We start from the raw sequence: 15,153 nt of genomic DNA on the forward strand, positions 1-15,153 counted from the left end.
TTCCAAAAGTCACCACAGGCTGTGAATAGCATTCTTGGTGAGGCAAAGAAAATGCCTGTGGCGTCATGGAACAAATTCATGACCTTCCTGTTTGTGTTTTGTCAGATGAGAAAGGATGCCCGCCAGGCCAGGAGTTTGTGTCGTGTGCCAACCAGTGTCCACAGCGCTGCTCAGACCTCCAGCAGGGCATCGAGTGCCAGGGCAACACCGACTGTCAGCCCGGCTGCCGCTGCCCTAAAGGTGTGTGTGTATGTGTTTACGTGTGTGTCATAGATAGATAAACAACAGTGTATGTGTGTTTGAACACTATCCTGTATATCAATGAGCCTGGGTGCTGTCAAGCCATATTTAAGATAAACCATGTAAAGGGTTAGTTCGACAAAATTGACTGGCAGACATCAAATGACTGGCAGTCAGACAAAAATCATTAAATTAAAGTAATATACTTTAAAGGTGGGGTAGGTAATTTTGGAGAAACCAGCTCGAGTGCGCTAGAATTTGAAAATACACAGTCGGAAAAAATCTGCCACTTCCTTACAGAGCCCCTCCTCCAACACACACTAACGCGCACATGACCAATGAGGGCACGAGATAAGTTTGTGCACAGATGGAAGGCTGACAGGCAGGTAGGCCATCCAGTTATTTTAGCCGGGCCGGCTAAAATGATTGGTCGTGCTTTTTACAGTACTATGGCTTCCACAGATGAAATTTTTGTATGGATTTTTTGTCAAAGCACTTAAATATATTCATTGCTATCGGGATGTTAAGAACATTCCATGGAATATAACAAAAAGTGTATCTCGAGCCGGTTTCTCAAACTTACCTACCCCATCTTTAACTGAAATAAAGTGCAATTAATATACAGGAATTGTCCTTAAAGATTTTACAGGAAAACACTGTAATATTACAGATTTGTCCTCTCTTTTCAAAATCCATTGTCTTTAAATGTTACATTCAAATACCTTAAATAAAGTTCTGATGAGAAAAACAGTTTTTTACATTTTTATTTTATTAGATTTGTATGATCAAACACTAAAAATAAATACAGAACCTAAAGTTCTACAGGGAGAATACTGTTATTTTACAACCAAACACATTCAATAAAATGACAGCACAAAATGTTCTATAAGTTCTAATGTTTATTTATTTTTTAAATTTTGGCTCAACCCTGGTCTATCAAGAAATTGTTTTCAAGAATATGTTCATCATCTTTAGACAGAACTTGGAGTCGTTTTTTGCATATTTTGCTGTTCTAGTATTTAAATGTTGTTATGCAAACGGGGAGTCATTCACATTAAGTGTATTGTATTTGATGCAGAAATGTCAAAAAACGGGATCAGTAAAAATGAAACAATTTTCATGGCCTGAAACAGGTGAAGGTTAATGACACAATTCTAAATATTTTCTATTTTGGTAAATGAGGAACCAATCATATTCAGTTCAGTGCATGCGGGGCTAGTAACTATGACCGTAAACCAGCCGCTGCAATAATAGGCTAAAAAAATTACTTATTAACAAAGTACACTTTTGTTTACCATGTGTCCAGGCCAGCTGCAGCAGGACGGGGTGTGTGTGCAGCTCTGGCAGTGTGATTGTACGGACTCACTGGGACAGATCTGGGCAGCCGGCAGCGTGCATCAGGTGGACTGTAACAACTGCAGCTGCTCTGACGGACAGCTCTTCTGCACCAATCACAGCTGCCAGGCCTCCTGCACCTGGAGCTCCTGGTCCAGTTGGGCATTGTGCAGCGTTTCCTGTGGGCAGGGCCGGAGAACCAGATACAGGTGAGGGGAAACCACTCATAAATACCCAGTGTTCGAATTACCCATTTGCTTTCGGGGGAGACCTATTTATTAATTTGTTTGGCAATCATATAGGCAGACCTGAAATATGTATATGTTTCCTGCATTAGATCAATATTGATTGCCAATAGGCCTACCTTGTTTGGTAGGACATCTTTTTTCTCATCTCCGAAATCTCGATCGCTTTTTCGTGTGCCTGGCTCTTAGTGCTTATAAATATTTTTCCGCAGGTTATTCAGTTGATCACAGCTGACGTTTCCCTGAATCCATTCTTGTGAAAGGTGCACAAATGTGGTTCTATTTCGTCCCTACTGACCGCCAGAGGCGGTGCTTTAAGCACTGGATATGTCCATCGCGCGCATGCGCAGCTCGAGTACCAATAACAACAAAGTCACCTGTGACCCACGTGACACCGGCTATATCAGCCGGTGTCGTCAGAGGATCTGTTCCTTTCATCTTCTCGCTGCGCGAGGGTACCGTGGCTACATTTTTGTAGCCTACAGCGTTCAGGTTTGAACGTTTGATCTGAGGGATTTCTCTGCAAGCAGCTGGCCGCGTGCAGCTTCGCGACTGACAGTCGGAGCTACGGGTCGTTAACGCGTCCTCCAGGAGCTGTGGCCGGCTGTGCAGAGCCTCGACAGACAGGTTGGTGTCAGCTTTTTGTTGGTGATGGCTGTGTCCCCGCACCCTCTCCCAGCCAAGTTGTCCTGATTGCTGTCTTATTTTTTGTTTGGCTTAGACTTTCTGGTGACGACAGTGTTCCCGCTTCCTCTCCCATAAAGTTGCCCTTATGCTCTTTTGAAAGTTCTGCTTGTGGCGTTGTGCCCGAGCTATCATTAGCATTTGAGTCCCAGCTTTGGCTGCGTCCCTCATTCAATTTAACCCGTTTTTCGTTTAGATGCAGAGAGTAAGGTAAGTACTTTCTATTTCTTAGAAGCTATTATCTGGTCTTAACATTTGTGTTCTGACTTGGTCGCTTGATTGTTAGCAGCAGCCGCTTGGCTAACACCTTGCTGTTAAGCTTAACTATTAACTCAGCCGGTGAGGGCAGTGCTCCCGCTCCCGGTAACATAGGGTTTGATTGCAGTAGCGCTAGATCGTTGTATTACTGCTCCTAGTACTAGACTCCTAGCACTAGGATGATATGCAGAGAACATCTTTACTGCGGGTGCTGTGTGCTCCGCATGTGCGGTTACTACTGTAACCATGGCCTACGGTTCTATGCGGGCTGTTCTCTTTCTTAGAAGCTAATTATCTGGTCTTAACATTGTGTTCTGACTTGGTTGCTTGATTGTTAGCAGCAGCCGCTTGGCTAACACCTTGCATGTACTGTTAAGCTTCATTATTTAACTCAGCGGTAAACGCATGGTAGGGTTGCAGTAGCGCTATATTGTTGTAGCCTATTTACTGCTCCTAGTACTAGACTCCTATGTACTAGACTCCTAGCACTAGGACGATATGCAGAGAACAATCTTCACTTTGTGCTGTGTGCTCTGCATGTGTGGCCATTAAGGAGGATTTCATCCTCCCAATATTATATTATCTAGTGGGCAGCGGTATGGCTGACACTTTTAGGCACCGGCCACAGTTACTACTGTAACTAAGGTTCTAAGCCGTAAGTACTGGCCATAATTACTACTGTAACTACGGTTCCAAGCCGCGTAAGTACTGGCCAATGTCAATACCGTAACTACGGCTCTATGCTGTGTAAGTACTGGTCATAGTTACTACTGTAACTACGGTTCCAAGCCATGTAAGTACTGGCCATAGTTACTACTGTAACTACGGTTCCAAGCCGTGCAAGTACTGGCCAGAGTTACTACTGTAACTACGGCTCTATGCTGTGTAAGTTCTGGCCATAGTTACGACTGTAACTACGGTTCTAAGCCGTGTAAGTACTGGCCAGAGTTACTACTGTAACTACGGCTCTATGCTTTGTAAGTTCTGGCCATAGTTACGACTGTAACTACGGTTCTAAGCCGTAAGTACTGGCTATAATTACTACTGTCACTACGGTTCCAAGCCGCGTAAGTACTGGCCAATGTCAATACCGTAACTACGGCTCTATGCTGTGTAAGTACTGGTCATAGTTACTACTGTAACTACGGTTCCAAGCCATGTAAGTACTGGCCATAGCTACTACTGTAACTACGGTTCCAAGCCGTGCAAGTACTGGCCAGAGTTACTACTGTAACTACGGCTCTATGCTGTGTAAGTTCTGGCCATAGTTACGACTGTAACTACGGTTCTAAGCCGTGTAAGTACTGGCCATAGTTACTACTGTAACTACGGTTATATACCGTGTGAGCACTGGCCATGGTTACTGCTGTAACTACGGCTCTGTGCTGTTCTCTTCTTTCGAAGCTAGTTATCTGGTCTTAAACATGTGTGTTATTTGACTTGATATCGCTTGATCGTTAGCAGCAGCTGCTCGGCTAACGTCTTGCGTGTACTGTTAAGCTTCTTTATTTTACCCAGCTAGGTGAAGGCAGTGCTCTCGCTCCCGCTCCCTCTACCGGTAATGCGGATGTAGCTACATCCCTTTTTCTGTTCGGTGAGTAGTAGCACCGCTCTACTCTTCCCGTTCAGCAGGTAGCTGGTGAAGGCTGTGTTCCCGCACCCGCTCCCGGTTACGCTGCATCTGGCATTCGTCTCTAACTCAACCAGTGAAGGCAGTGTTCTCGCCCCCGCTCCTGGTAGACGCTGAACTGCCTCGCTTTTCCGTTAAGCAGGTAGTCGGTGAAGGCTGTGTTCCCGCACCCGCTCCCGGTTACGCTGCATCTGGCATTCGTCTCTAACTCAACCAGTGAAGGCAGTGTTCTCGCCCCCGCTCCTGGTAGACGCTGAACTGCCTCGTTTTTCCGTTAAGCAGGTAGCTGGTGAAGGCTGTGTTCCCGCACCCGCTCCCGGTTACGCTGCATCTGGCATTCGTATCTAACTCAATCAGTGAAGGCAGTGTTCTCGCCCCCGCTCCTGGTAGACGCTGAACTGCCTCGTTTTTCCATTAAGCAGGTAGCTGGTGAAGGCTGTGTTCCCGCACCCGCTCCCGGTTACGCTGCATCTGGCATTCGTCTCTAACTCAACCAGTGAAGGCAGTTCTCGCCCCCGCTCCTGGTAGACGCCAAACTGCCTAGTTTTTCCGTTAAGCAGGTAGTCGGTGAAGGCTGTGTTCCCGCACCCGCTCCCGGTTACGCTGCGTCTGGCAGTCGTCTCTAACTCAACCAGTGAAGGCAGTTCTCGCCCCCGCTCCTGGTAGATGCCAAACTGCCTCATTTTTCCGTTAAGCAGGTAGCCGGTGAAGGCTGTGTTCCCGCACCCGCTCCCGGTTACGCTGCATCTGGCTACCTACGGAATGGCTCATTCATGTAGCGCCTGTATGGCTTCTTTTGAGCCCGAGGACGGCCACGACCGCTGCCCCTCCTGCCTCGGCCGCCTCTGGCGGTCAGTGGGGACGAAATGTGAGCATCTAAGGGAGGTTCTCACGGTAAACGCCTGCATGAGCTGTAGCTGCATGCCTCGGGCGCTCAGAGTGGCTAGAATCACTGAGGTGGAACGTCTGGCAGCAGCCAACAGACACCTCTCCTTGTCACATCCTCCTCCAGATCAATTCGGCCGTTCCCGGTGACTTGAGGGAGCGATGGCTGTGTGTGCTCCCCCCAATAGAAGGACTAGAAACAAGCTGTCCTCTAAAGTGGATCGGCTAGCCGATAGGGGCATGATGAAGTCGCCTCTTGGCCCTTCAGCCTGGGCCCGGTGTAGGGGCTGCTAGCGGGCCCCCCCCCTAGCTCTGGCCCAAGAGTTGTCCGTCCTTCTGTCCAAGGACGCAATCAAGCCAGTAAGACCCTCTGCTTAGCCCAGCGGGTTCTACTCGGCGTACTTTCTCGTGAGCAAGAAAGTCGGCGGATTTCACCCGATCTTGGACCTCAGAGGAATCAACAGATTCCCGAAGGTGCTGCCATTCTATATGCTGACCACTGCATATGCACAGGTGGAGTGGTTCTCAACCGTGGACTTGAGGGATGCCTACTTCCACGTGGGCCGGGCAAGATGGTGCCTTATATTCAGTTCCTCATGCCCTTGGGCAGACTGGCAGCTGCCTCGGCCGCTGGGCCCTTAGGCCCGCTGTTGTTGCGCCCCATGCAGATGTAGCTGAACAGCCTTCACTTGGACGCCAAGTGGCACAGGCACAGGGAAGTCAGGGTGTTGCAGCATTGCCTCCACTCTCTGTCATGCTGGAGGGGCAGGGCCTATCTCCTAGTGGGCGTGCCCATGGGCGCCATCCCATCCCGCCAGGAGACCATCACCATAGGTGCATGTTTCTCAGGGTGAGGTGCAGTGCGGCAGGGCAGGACCGTTCAGGATCAGCGGTCTGCCCAGGAGAGTGCGCGCCAGGTCAACGTGCTAGAGCTTCGGGCTGTGCAGCTTGCACTCACGCACTTTCTACCCCAACTGTGGGGCAAGAATGTGCGTGTTCCTTGGGGACAGCATGTACGTTGTTGCTTAGACAACAGTCCCTTCTAGATAGTGGACGTTCTCACTCCACTCTGAATTTATGTGGCTGTGATTTCTGCCCGACATGTTCGGGTCGACGGCGCCACGGCAGGGTGCCACAGGTCGGTGTCCCTCTTTATGAGAGGGGCTTTACGGCAGCGTCCCCCTAGCACCCCGAAGGCTCCGGCTTGGGAGCTGCCTCTGCTGCTGGATGCCCTATCATCTCCTCCCTTCGAGCCCCTGGCCCAGGTGGGGCTTAGGTGGCTGCCCACGAAGGCAGCATTTCTGCTTGCCATAGCCTCAGGGAAGCGAGTCGGGGAGTTGCATGTCCTCTCCATAAACAATACATGCCCGAGGTGGGACTCTCAGGCGTTGCCCTTTGGGCAAATGTGGCATTCTGGCCCGGGGTCCTTCCACAAACCCACTTCAATCAGCCTGCCCAGCTGGCACGCTTTGACATTCAGGAGTACGGCACGTCGAAGTTGCTGTGCCCTGAGGGTGCCCAAAGGGCGTATATCAAGGCTACTGCCTGTATACGGTAGTAGGAGCAACTCTTGATTTTGCCCTTGCGGCACTAAAGGAGGTTATGCCCTCTAACCAGTGGCTGCCCCACTGGGTTGTCGATACCATCTCACAGGCTTACGGGGCCAGTGGCCGCCCCCTGCCATCAGGCTGAGATGCCACTCTACAAGGAGCATCTCAACATCTTGGGCTGCCCTGAGGGTGGTGCCCCTGGAGACCATCTACGCCGCGGCGTCGTGGGTGTCTTCTGGCACATTCTCCAGTTGTCATCAGGTCAATGTCGCCACTCCCCATTCTTTGGGCGTGGTCCTTTTGCCGAGCTCCGCTGTTTCCAGTGGTGTGCAAGGGCTTGGATTCTTCATGACATTGTTGGTATAAGTCATCCAGTGCTTAAAGCACCGCCTCTGGCGGTCAGTAGGGACGAAATAGAACGATAGTTACGGCTGTAACTACGGTTCTATGAGTCCCGGATGACCGCCAGAGTTCCCTGTCACTCAGAATTCTTGTGTGCTCGCGAGAAGATTCTGGGAACAGATCCTCTGACGACACCGGCTGATATAGCCGGTGTCACGTGGGTCACAGGTGACTTTGTTGTTATTGGTACTCGAGCTGCGCATGCGCGCGATGGACATATCCAGTGCTTAAAGCACCGCCTCTGGCGGTCATCCGGGACTCATAGAACCGTAGTTACAGCCGTAACTATTGATTTTTTTTTGCGAGCGGCAGGGAGATCAATGTACTTTTTGCCTCTTTGCAAATCTCACATCCACATTTCTTATTTTTTTTGAAAAGCCATGGATACCTTTCATTCCATTCACTCCATATTTTCTGTGTCCAGTTAAAAGGCAGGTCATGGGCATCGTCAGGAAAGGTTCGCTAGCGCAGGTGGCGGCGGCGGCTGTGGCCGTTGTTGAAGCCTCTTCCCGCTCTGCATCGGCAGGCCTCTCCCTCGGTGTGGAGCTGTCAAACTCGACCCTAACGCCGCTTACAGCCGGCCAACTAAAAGTTGTTCCGTTCACGTTGTCATTTTTAGACTCCTTCGCTTCTTTGCTTGTGAATCCAAAAGCTTCGGGCTTGGCTGTTTTCGTTTTGCCATATTTTTTATTACAAAGCCAGAGTTAAAAAGAATATCAGTATTCTTTCACACACAGTGACGTCACAGCTACCCACAATGCAACGCGCGCCATATATTTTTTTATAAAGACGCCATTTTTCTGGAGGTGCAAAAATCCTGGCGATGCTAATATAAACAGCTAGCTAATGTAGCCAGGCAGAGCGCACTAGTTTTTTTTTTCTGAATTAACGACCGAAGAAATCGCTGCATGTCTTCGGATTACATCTCTGGACTTGAGGGATGTGCTCTCGGTCGTTACCAGCATAAACTAGAGCTGTGTGGGTTGTTGGATGTACAATGTATGGAATTACGACCCTCAAAAGTGGCCTTCGGTCGATTTTGGTATCTACGTCTATCTTCTGGAAACACCAGGTGAATACCCCACTTGTCACAATAATATTATCATGCCAATGCATATATGTGGTATTTTAGAGTTGACTATATTGATTAAGGCAATAGACTATGATATTCTGTATGCACCTCGTGTGAAATGGTTGATACCGGAAGTACGGTGTCGCCCTCGGCCCAAAACCCGTATGTGTGTGTGAAAGAATGAAAATATCAAATACCGCGCCAGCATCGCCTGCCGTAACCATAGCAACGTAAGTAGCGTAAAGAATGCAGCGCCGCCACGTACAGATGGCAGCACCCAGAAATATTCACAAATATAAAACAAATATTCAGAAACTGTAATGAACAATGACTATTATTTATTTCAAGAACTTTTATTTACAGAAACATTTCTAATCTGTGTGACACACATATGCACGATTATTTTGGGCTCCCCCTATTTATCTCAAAGTCGGCCTTCAGGGGAGCCCCCTCCCTCTTCGGGGGAGCCAAGCTCCCCCTGGCTCCCCCCCATTTCGAACAGTGTAAATACCTGTTCATCCCAACCTCTCAAAACATTTCTAAAGAGACTTTTGTGTCTGTTGTGTGTCAGGTCTCTGGTCCCAGAAACCGAAGGAGCAGATTGTCAGTTTGAGGAAGTCCAGCATAAATCCTGCAACCCCGGACCTTGCCCGCCTCTCTGTCTCCATGACGACCAGGAGCTTACAGTGGGAGACACTTGGCTGCAGGGCGAGTGTAAACAATGGTGAGAATGATGCACAAAAACATAGAGGAAAAGTGTATTTGGCTGATAAAGGGTTTGCAAAAAAATGAAAATGAGTACTCAAATGATGTTGTACATTTGTTTTTCCTCCTAGCACATGCACCCCAGAGGGAGATTACTGCCAAGACATTGACTGCAGAGGTGGGTCACTGCAATTATTTTAGACAAGAGTAAACAGTGTGCGAAAATGTGGGCACTGCTGCAGATGTGTTAAACTTTATACTCAGCTAATTATCCAATAACCAAGTGCTTTGTGTTGTGTGCAGTGGACGGTGGTTGGACCCCGTGGTCAGTGTGGTCTGACTGCTCAGTGACCTGTGGACGAGGCACCCAGGTTCACACCCGCGCCTGCATCAACCCCCCCCCACGGAATAACGGGTCTCACTGCAGCGGGCCGGAAAGAGAAAACCAGGACTGTCACACTCCTCCCTGTCTGGGTTTGTTACAAAATGCCACAATTATGTAATTTCATTCATTCATAGCCATCTTTAGATTGTGCCCATTACCAAAAACAGATGCAGATAATTTATTTATTTTAAGTTATTTTGATAAATATTGTATTAGCTGTATATACTATCTTGGAAGAGGGATGTCAGCAATACAGTTCACACTTGCCCTGATCATATTGTTTCCCTTGTCCCCAGATGATCTTTGCCCCTGGTCGCCATGGTCACCATGTTCCCGGAGCTGTGGCGCAGGTTCGGTGTTGCGGCGCAGGGTGTGTGTGTGTGAGGAGGGAGGAGATGCAGCGTGTCCCCCTGAGATCGAGGCTGAGAGGAACAGAGAGGAAACCCAGCTGTGTTACAAACGGCCCTGTCCAGGTGCACACAAAACTCAAAGATGCTGCTTTCGGTTGATATTAGCTAGGCTTATCTTAATACCATCTCATATTTATGTTGATATGTATACAGTGTTGTAGTCAAGTCACCAATTCACGAGTCCAAGTCACTCTCGAGTCCCCACTCTTCGAGTCCAAGTCCAAGTCCGAGTCACCTAGGGAGAGTCGTAGTCGAGTCCGAGTCAACCAAGGAGTGTCCGAGTCAAGTCCGAGTCCGAGTCATCATTACCTGTGTTCGAGTCCGAGTCCAAGTCCGAGTCACCCAAGAAGAGTCCAAGTCAAGTCCGAGTCACAAGTCTTATATTATTATATAACACATATATCCACTTATTAATCTTAGTGGATATATGTGTTGAAATGTAGCTGTAGCTCCTCTACATTGCTTTTATCCTGTCATGGTATACTAATGTGTCTATTGAACTGCTGTGAAGCGAGTGTGGCTACAACGTTCATTGTAGGCTAGGGGCGGGCTAGGCTATTCATCATCGGCAGTATCACCAAGGACATGTATAGCTTTTTAACAGTATCTATCTAGACAATAAAACTGCACTTGGTCCCTAGGATGTGATATCAACACCTACCTCCATCTAACCCGACATCTTAAAACCTTTGTGGAGTCAATTTAGTGGCTAATGTTAACGTGGGTTAGCAAGCTAACAATAGCATTTCTACTTACTTTTCTGGGTGCCGCCGTGAAAGGTGTCGATTGAAATTCGACGTTGTCCCAGTCTTCTCTTCTATCTTCTGTCCACATAATGTGCATTTTGCGCTGCTCTTTCCCAATATGGAAACGAAATCTTTAAAAGCATACAGCACGATGCAGGGTGTGTCTCTGGACATCTTTAGACTGGTATAGCAGCGGGGGCGCGCCCAGTACATGAACTCGCCTCGCAGGTGCACACGCCAGGACACAGAGGACATCAGACTCCAGAGAAAACTTGCTCGAGTCCGAGTCCAAGTCCGAGTCATCCAAGGAGTGTCCGAGCCGAGTCCGAGTCCAAGTCCAAGTCATCGTGCGTGAGAATTCACGAGTCCGAGTCCGAGTCGCGTCAATCAGTGCGCGAGTCCGAGTCAAGTCACGAGTCCCGAAAATCGGCACTCAAGTACTCCATCTCTGGTATACACAAGGTAATATATGTACAATATTACCTTGTGTATGCTTAATTGTCCAGATTATTTTCTAAAAGCTTGGTTGAAATTGTGGGTACTTTTGATACAAATCAGGGATCAAACAATTGAATAAAGATTGTGATTAATCCACTCATTTTGGGTTGCTTGTCAAAAAAATAAATAAATAGTTTCCAGTCCTAGTCATATCTTAGAGAATTGATTTATGCAAAGATTGATTTTAAATCTGAAACCATTTTTTGCTATTTGTGTCGGATCATCATGGTTGCTTATTTCATTTCTGGGTCTGCCTAAATTGTACTTTAGTAGCTGAGGCCAGTATGACAGCTAGCTTTTGTATTGATTGTTAAGAGGAATACATCATTTTTGGTACAAAATATATCTATTATACACTAATTAATTTAGCAGTACTGGGACTGTCTCTGGGTCAAGTGAGTAGTCAAAGTCAAGTCAAAGGGCTGCTTCACAGATTGCAAGTGTATCACAAAAAAATCAGCATTTAGCACCAGAGTGATGGATTTGTTTTCTTCTGACTGCAGACTGTCCCATGTCGGGGTGGAGTGTTTGGTCTCCGTGCTCTTGTCAGTCTCAGAGGCAGCAGCGCTACCGTTTAGCCCTCTCCCCGGCCACCAGGGGACAACAGTGCACTCCTGTTGAAACCCAGAGCAGGACGTGCAGTCTCAGTCAGTGTGGAGGTGAGTTAACAACCATGGAAACTGTTTATATATATCTATATGAAACAAAGAGGCCTGTCTGTGATCCTCTCATGGTTCAAGGTGCACTTGAATATTCCTTTTGTGCATATTGGCATCTATAATGTACACAGGAATCAGCAGAATGTGATTGACCTGGTACATGCATTAGGTTGAGTGTTTGATTTCCTTCATTTAAATACTGTGATGTGTTTTCTCATGTTTGTAGATTGTAAAGCCCCATTTGAGTACTCCGCCTGTGGTGCTCCCTGTGAGAAGCAGTGTGTGCTGCAGGGCCGTGGAGATCTCTGTTCAGGAGTCAGGGAGTGTACACCTGGCTGCTACTGCCCACAGGTGAGAATCCCATTCCCCATATTTATATAGGAAACACTATGGTAAATCATCATTCATCCTCACACAAAATTAGATCATTTGTATTATGTGAATGTGAATAATTGTTCTACATTCAGGATTCTGGTTCCTGACAATAAACATGGCAGTTAATACTGTTAAGTTAATACTGTTAAGTAAAGACACATTCTTGTCTGTTGATAATTAAACATATGAGTCAGACAGTTTAAGACAATTTCATCAAATATGTGAGATGCAAAACAAGCTTTTTCTCACATCACACTGACAAACACGCTTCACAGTGAACAGTCTATTTTTAGACTTTAATTACAGCTGAATTCACATTCAAAATTAACTCATTACAAATTTTATATCTGCAAACTAAAGCATGAGACTTGTATACAATTGATAACATTTCAAATGCGTAAACATAGTCTGCTGGACTGTATTTGTGTCCAGACCAGAATAAAACTTCTCTGGCATTAGTTTAGAAAGTAAAATATGCACTGCTTCATATTGTCATTAATACATTACTTTGATATGAGGACATTTCTGTAATGTGGTTTTGCTCAGTTTGGGGCTTCCAGCTTTGTTTACTGCACAAACTCCTCTCACAGCACCTACAGCAGCAGTGGGGGGAGATAAATGAAAGAAATAACAAAAAGCAGATACCCAGAGGTGTAAAACAAAGTACCGTCATTCATTTCCCAAACATTGATTACTTTTCTGTATGTCATTAAATACTTTTACCTGCAGTAACACAATGGCAAACTTGTTGGAAATCATTTATTACGTACACAGAGTGCATCATTATCATTCATTTGGGGTTATTTATTTCACCTGTCCAATATTCACTCTTTTTTTAAGTCCTGAGGGAAATGTCTGGCTCTTTAGCTGCTTAATGCTCAACTGTATGTTACCTAGCTAGTCTCTCACTTTGTCTGTCTGCTGGTTGGTGCGGCGCAGGTAGTGTACAGCGGGTTCGAACAGATTTTAGGAGAGCCAAACAAAACCCTCTTTAAAAAAAGGTTAACCAAAAACAGTAACTAAACCATTTACTGAAACTCACTCTAAAGCTCTGTAAAGCCAAGAGGAGCTGCATATTCTCTGGAGTTGTATCACTTTGAGGAATTCCTTTGCCATAAATACATTGGGTTTATTTTAAATAATGTTGTAATGAAAAATATTGATCCAGCTGCTTGAAATGTTTCTTTTTCAAAGTTAATACCTGCAACATAAATATGTTATTTGACTATTTAATTGTTGACAAATGCCTATATGGTTAGTAGTATATATACAGTATACTGCCTTGTCTGTACATATATATAACGATTGAGCATGGATCTGTAGATATAAGGGAAAAGAACAGTTCTTGTTTTGGCCTGAATGTTCAAACCAAATTAAACAAAAATATAAAAGCATCAGTTCTTCCTTTCTGTGAATTGTGTGCTTTTCTCTTCAGGGCCTGCTGCAGCAGAATGGTACCTGTGTTCCTCCAGAGGAGTGTGGCTGCATCCACCTGCAGCACCAAGCCTCCGGACCACCCCCCACACCTGTCACACTCCCCCAGGGGGCCATGGTCACCATAGGCTGCAGTACTTGGTAGGGCTCCTCGATCATGGCAAAAATCATAATCATGATTATTTTGGTCAATATTGATATCACGATTATTAAATATGATTATTCGTTGACTTTGAAAACATCAATTTATTGAATTTTAATTTTTTTAATTTTTTTTAATTATCTTTTTAGAAGTTGATTACCCTGAACTTTAAGTATAATTCAACTGCAAAGTATTCAGCTGAAGCCACATATTTTTCAACATCCCCACGGCATTTGTCACATTGGGCAGGCAGTCATCGCGTAACGCTTGTCCATAGTGTTAACCAGTTGCCTAAACCCCTGGTTGCTAACCGTGCTAACTGGGCACATGTCTTTAGCTATGTAGAATGTGATGGCATCTGTTATATTTTTGTGTCTTTGCGAGCTGGTTGAGTAGGCCGTTGAACTGTAAAGCGAGTCCTTAATTGATGACTGTGATGTGGCGGATGAAGTCGAGGGGGCACGCTCGTGGACTGTTAACGGGGGGAAACTGTGGACCTCTGTCGCCTGTCAGCGCAACTGAAATGATGACGTTTAAAAAAGCGGGCCAGGCCGGCCGTCTGTGATTCTCCAGAACACACAGATGGCCAGTCCGCCCCTGCTGCACTGTACTTTTTTTTGTTCCACGTCGGACTCTTTAACCCAAAGTATTTCCAAACAGCGGAATTAGTTTGACCTTTCTTGTTCACGAGTGTCTCTTTTCCTGCCATCTTCGCTCGCGCTGAACTCCCACAACTAATGTCACTCACAACCTGGCCGAGGGGGCTTTTAGGGAGGGGCAAATGCTCACGCAGCAAAGTAATGTTTTTGTAATCGTTGCAAGCCAAAATCGAGATTAAAATACGATTTAATTGCACAGCCCTAGTACTTGGTTAGACCCTGGCTTTTTAAAACATTTGGCAGAGGGCTTAATGATTTCTGTATCAGTTTTCTGTTATTTTTCTTTTCATCCACTTGTTGTTTTCTCCCTGCTTGCCTGTTTGTCTGGAATCTATGACTACGCTTGACATATTATGATTATAATCTGTTTTTGGGATGTTCTGTCCTCCAGCCTCTGCCATGATGGAGCTTTGCAGTGTGACACGAGAGAGTGTGAAGGTAAGAAAGCGCACTAAATGTGGGTTGGAGAAAAAAGAACGTCCTGGTTTAATATTGCTCTCATTTTGTTACCCTTACTTTTTTTTTACCTTCTTCCAGTCATCCTCAGCGAGTGGTCAGAGTGGACTCCCTGCTCTCCCTGTGTGCCCTCGTCCTCCCTGACTGGAGTCATAAGTAGCAGTACAATTGTCTCAATCCAGAGGCGTTTCCGGGCCTGTTTGGACCTAGAATCAGGTCTTCCGGTCCCTAGAGAGGAGGAGGAGGAGAGCAAATGCCCACGACCGCTGGAGGAGGAGAGACTCTGTCCAGACGCCAAAATCTGCAGCGGTATTGGTTTTGTTGTAGTGGACAAAAATATGTTTACAAAAGAACCAAGTGTGTATTTGATCTCAGTAGAGAGA

The 15,153-nt window shown here is 46.3% G+C and overlaps 1 protein-coding gene across 5 annotated transcripts in view; it reads left to right on the plus strand.

Moving 5' to 3' along the window:
• Positions 1–15,153, plus strand: part of scospondin (subcommissural organ spondin) — a 132,784-nt gene that overhangs the window by 85,738 nt on the left and 31,893 nt on the right. For all 5 annotated transcript variants that reach the window (XR_004570838.1, XM_034234658.1, XM_034234675.1 and 2 more), the window contains 11 exons: positions 106–240; positions 1,547–1,784; positions 8,873–9,025; positions 9,138–9,184; positions 9,310–9,480; positions 9,688–9,864; positions 11,549–11,704; positions 11,931–12,055; positions 13,515–13,654; positions 14,706–14,752; positions 14,852–15,079. Coding sequence is in view for 4 of the 5 variants with exons in the window: in XM_034234658.1 (XP_034090549.1) it covers positions 106–240; positions 1,547–1,784; positions 8,873–9,025; positions 9,138–9,184; positions 9,310–9,480; positions 9,688–9,864; positions 11,549–11,704; positions 11,931–12,055; positions 13,515–13,654; positions 14,706–14,752; positions 14,852–15,079 (1,617 nt within the window). In the remaining variant the exon portion in view is untranslated. The remainder of the gene's footprint in view (positions 1–105; positions 241–1,546; positions 1,785–8,872; positions 9,026–9,137; positions 9,185–9,309; positions 9,481–9,687; positions 9,865–11,548; positions 11,705–11,930; positions 12,056–13,514; positions 13,655–14,705; positions 14,753–14,851; positions 15,080–15,153) is intronic.

The sequence above is a fragment of the Gymnodraco acuticeps genome, unplaced genomic scaffold (genome assembly GCF_902827175.1).
Source record: "Gymnodraco acuticeps unplaced genomic scaffold, fGymAcu1.1, whole genome shotgun sequence".
Taxonomy (NCBI): Eukaryota; Metazoa; Chordata; class Actinopteri; order Perciformes; family Bathydraconidae; genus Gymnodraco; species Gymnodraco acuticeps.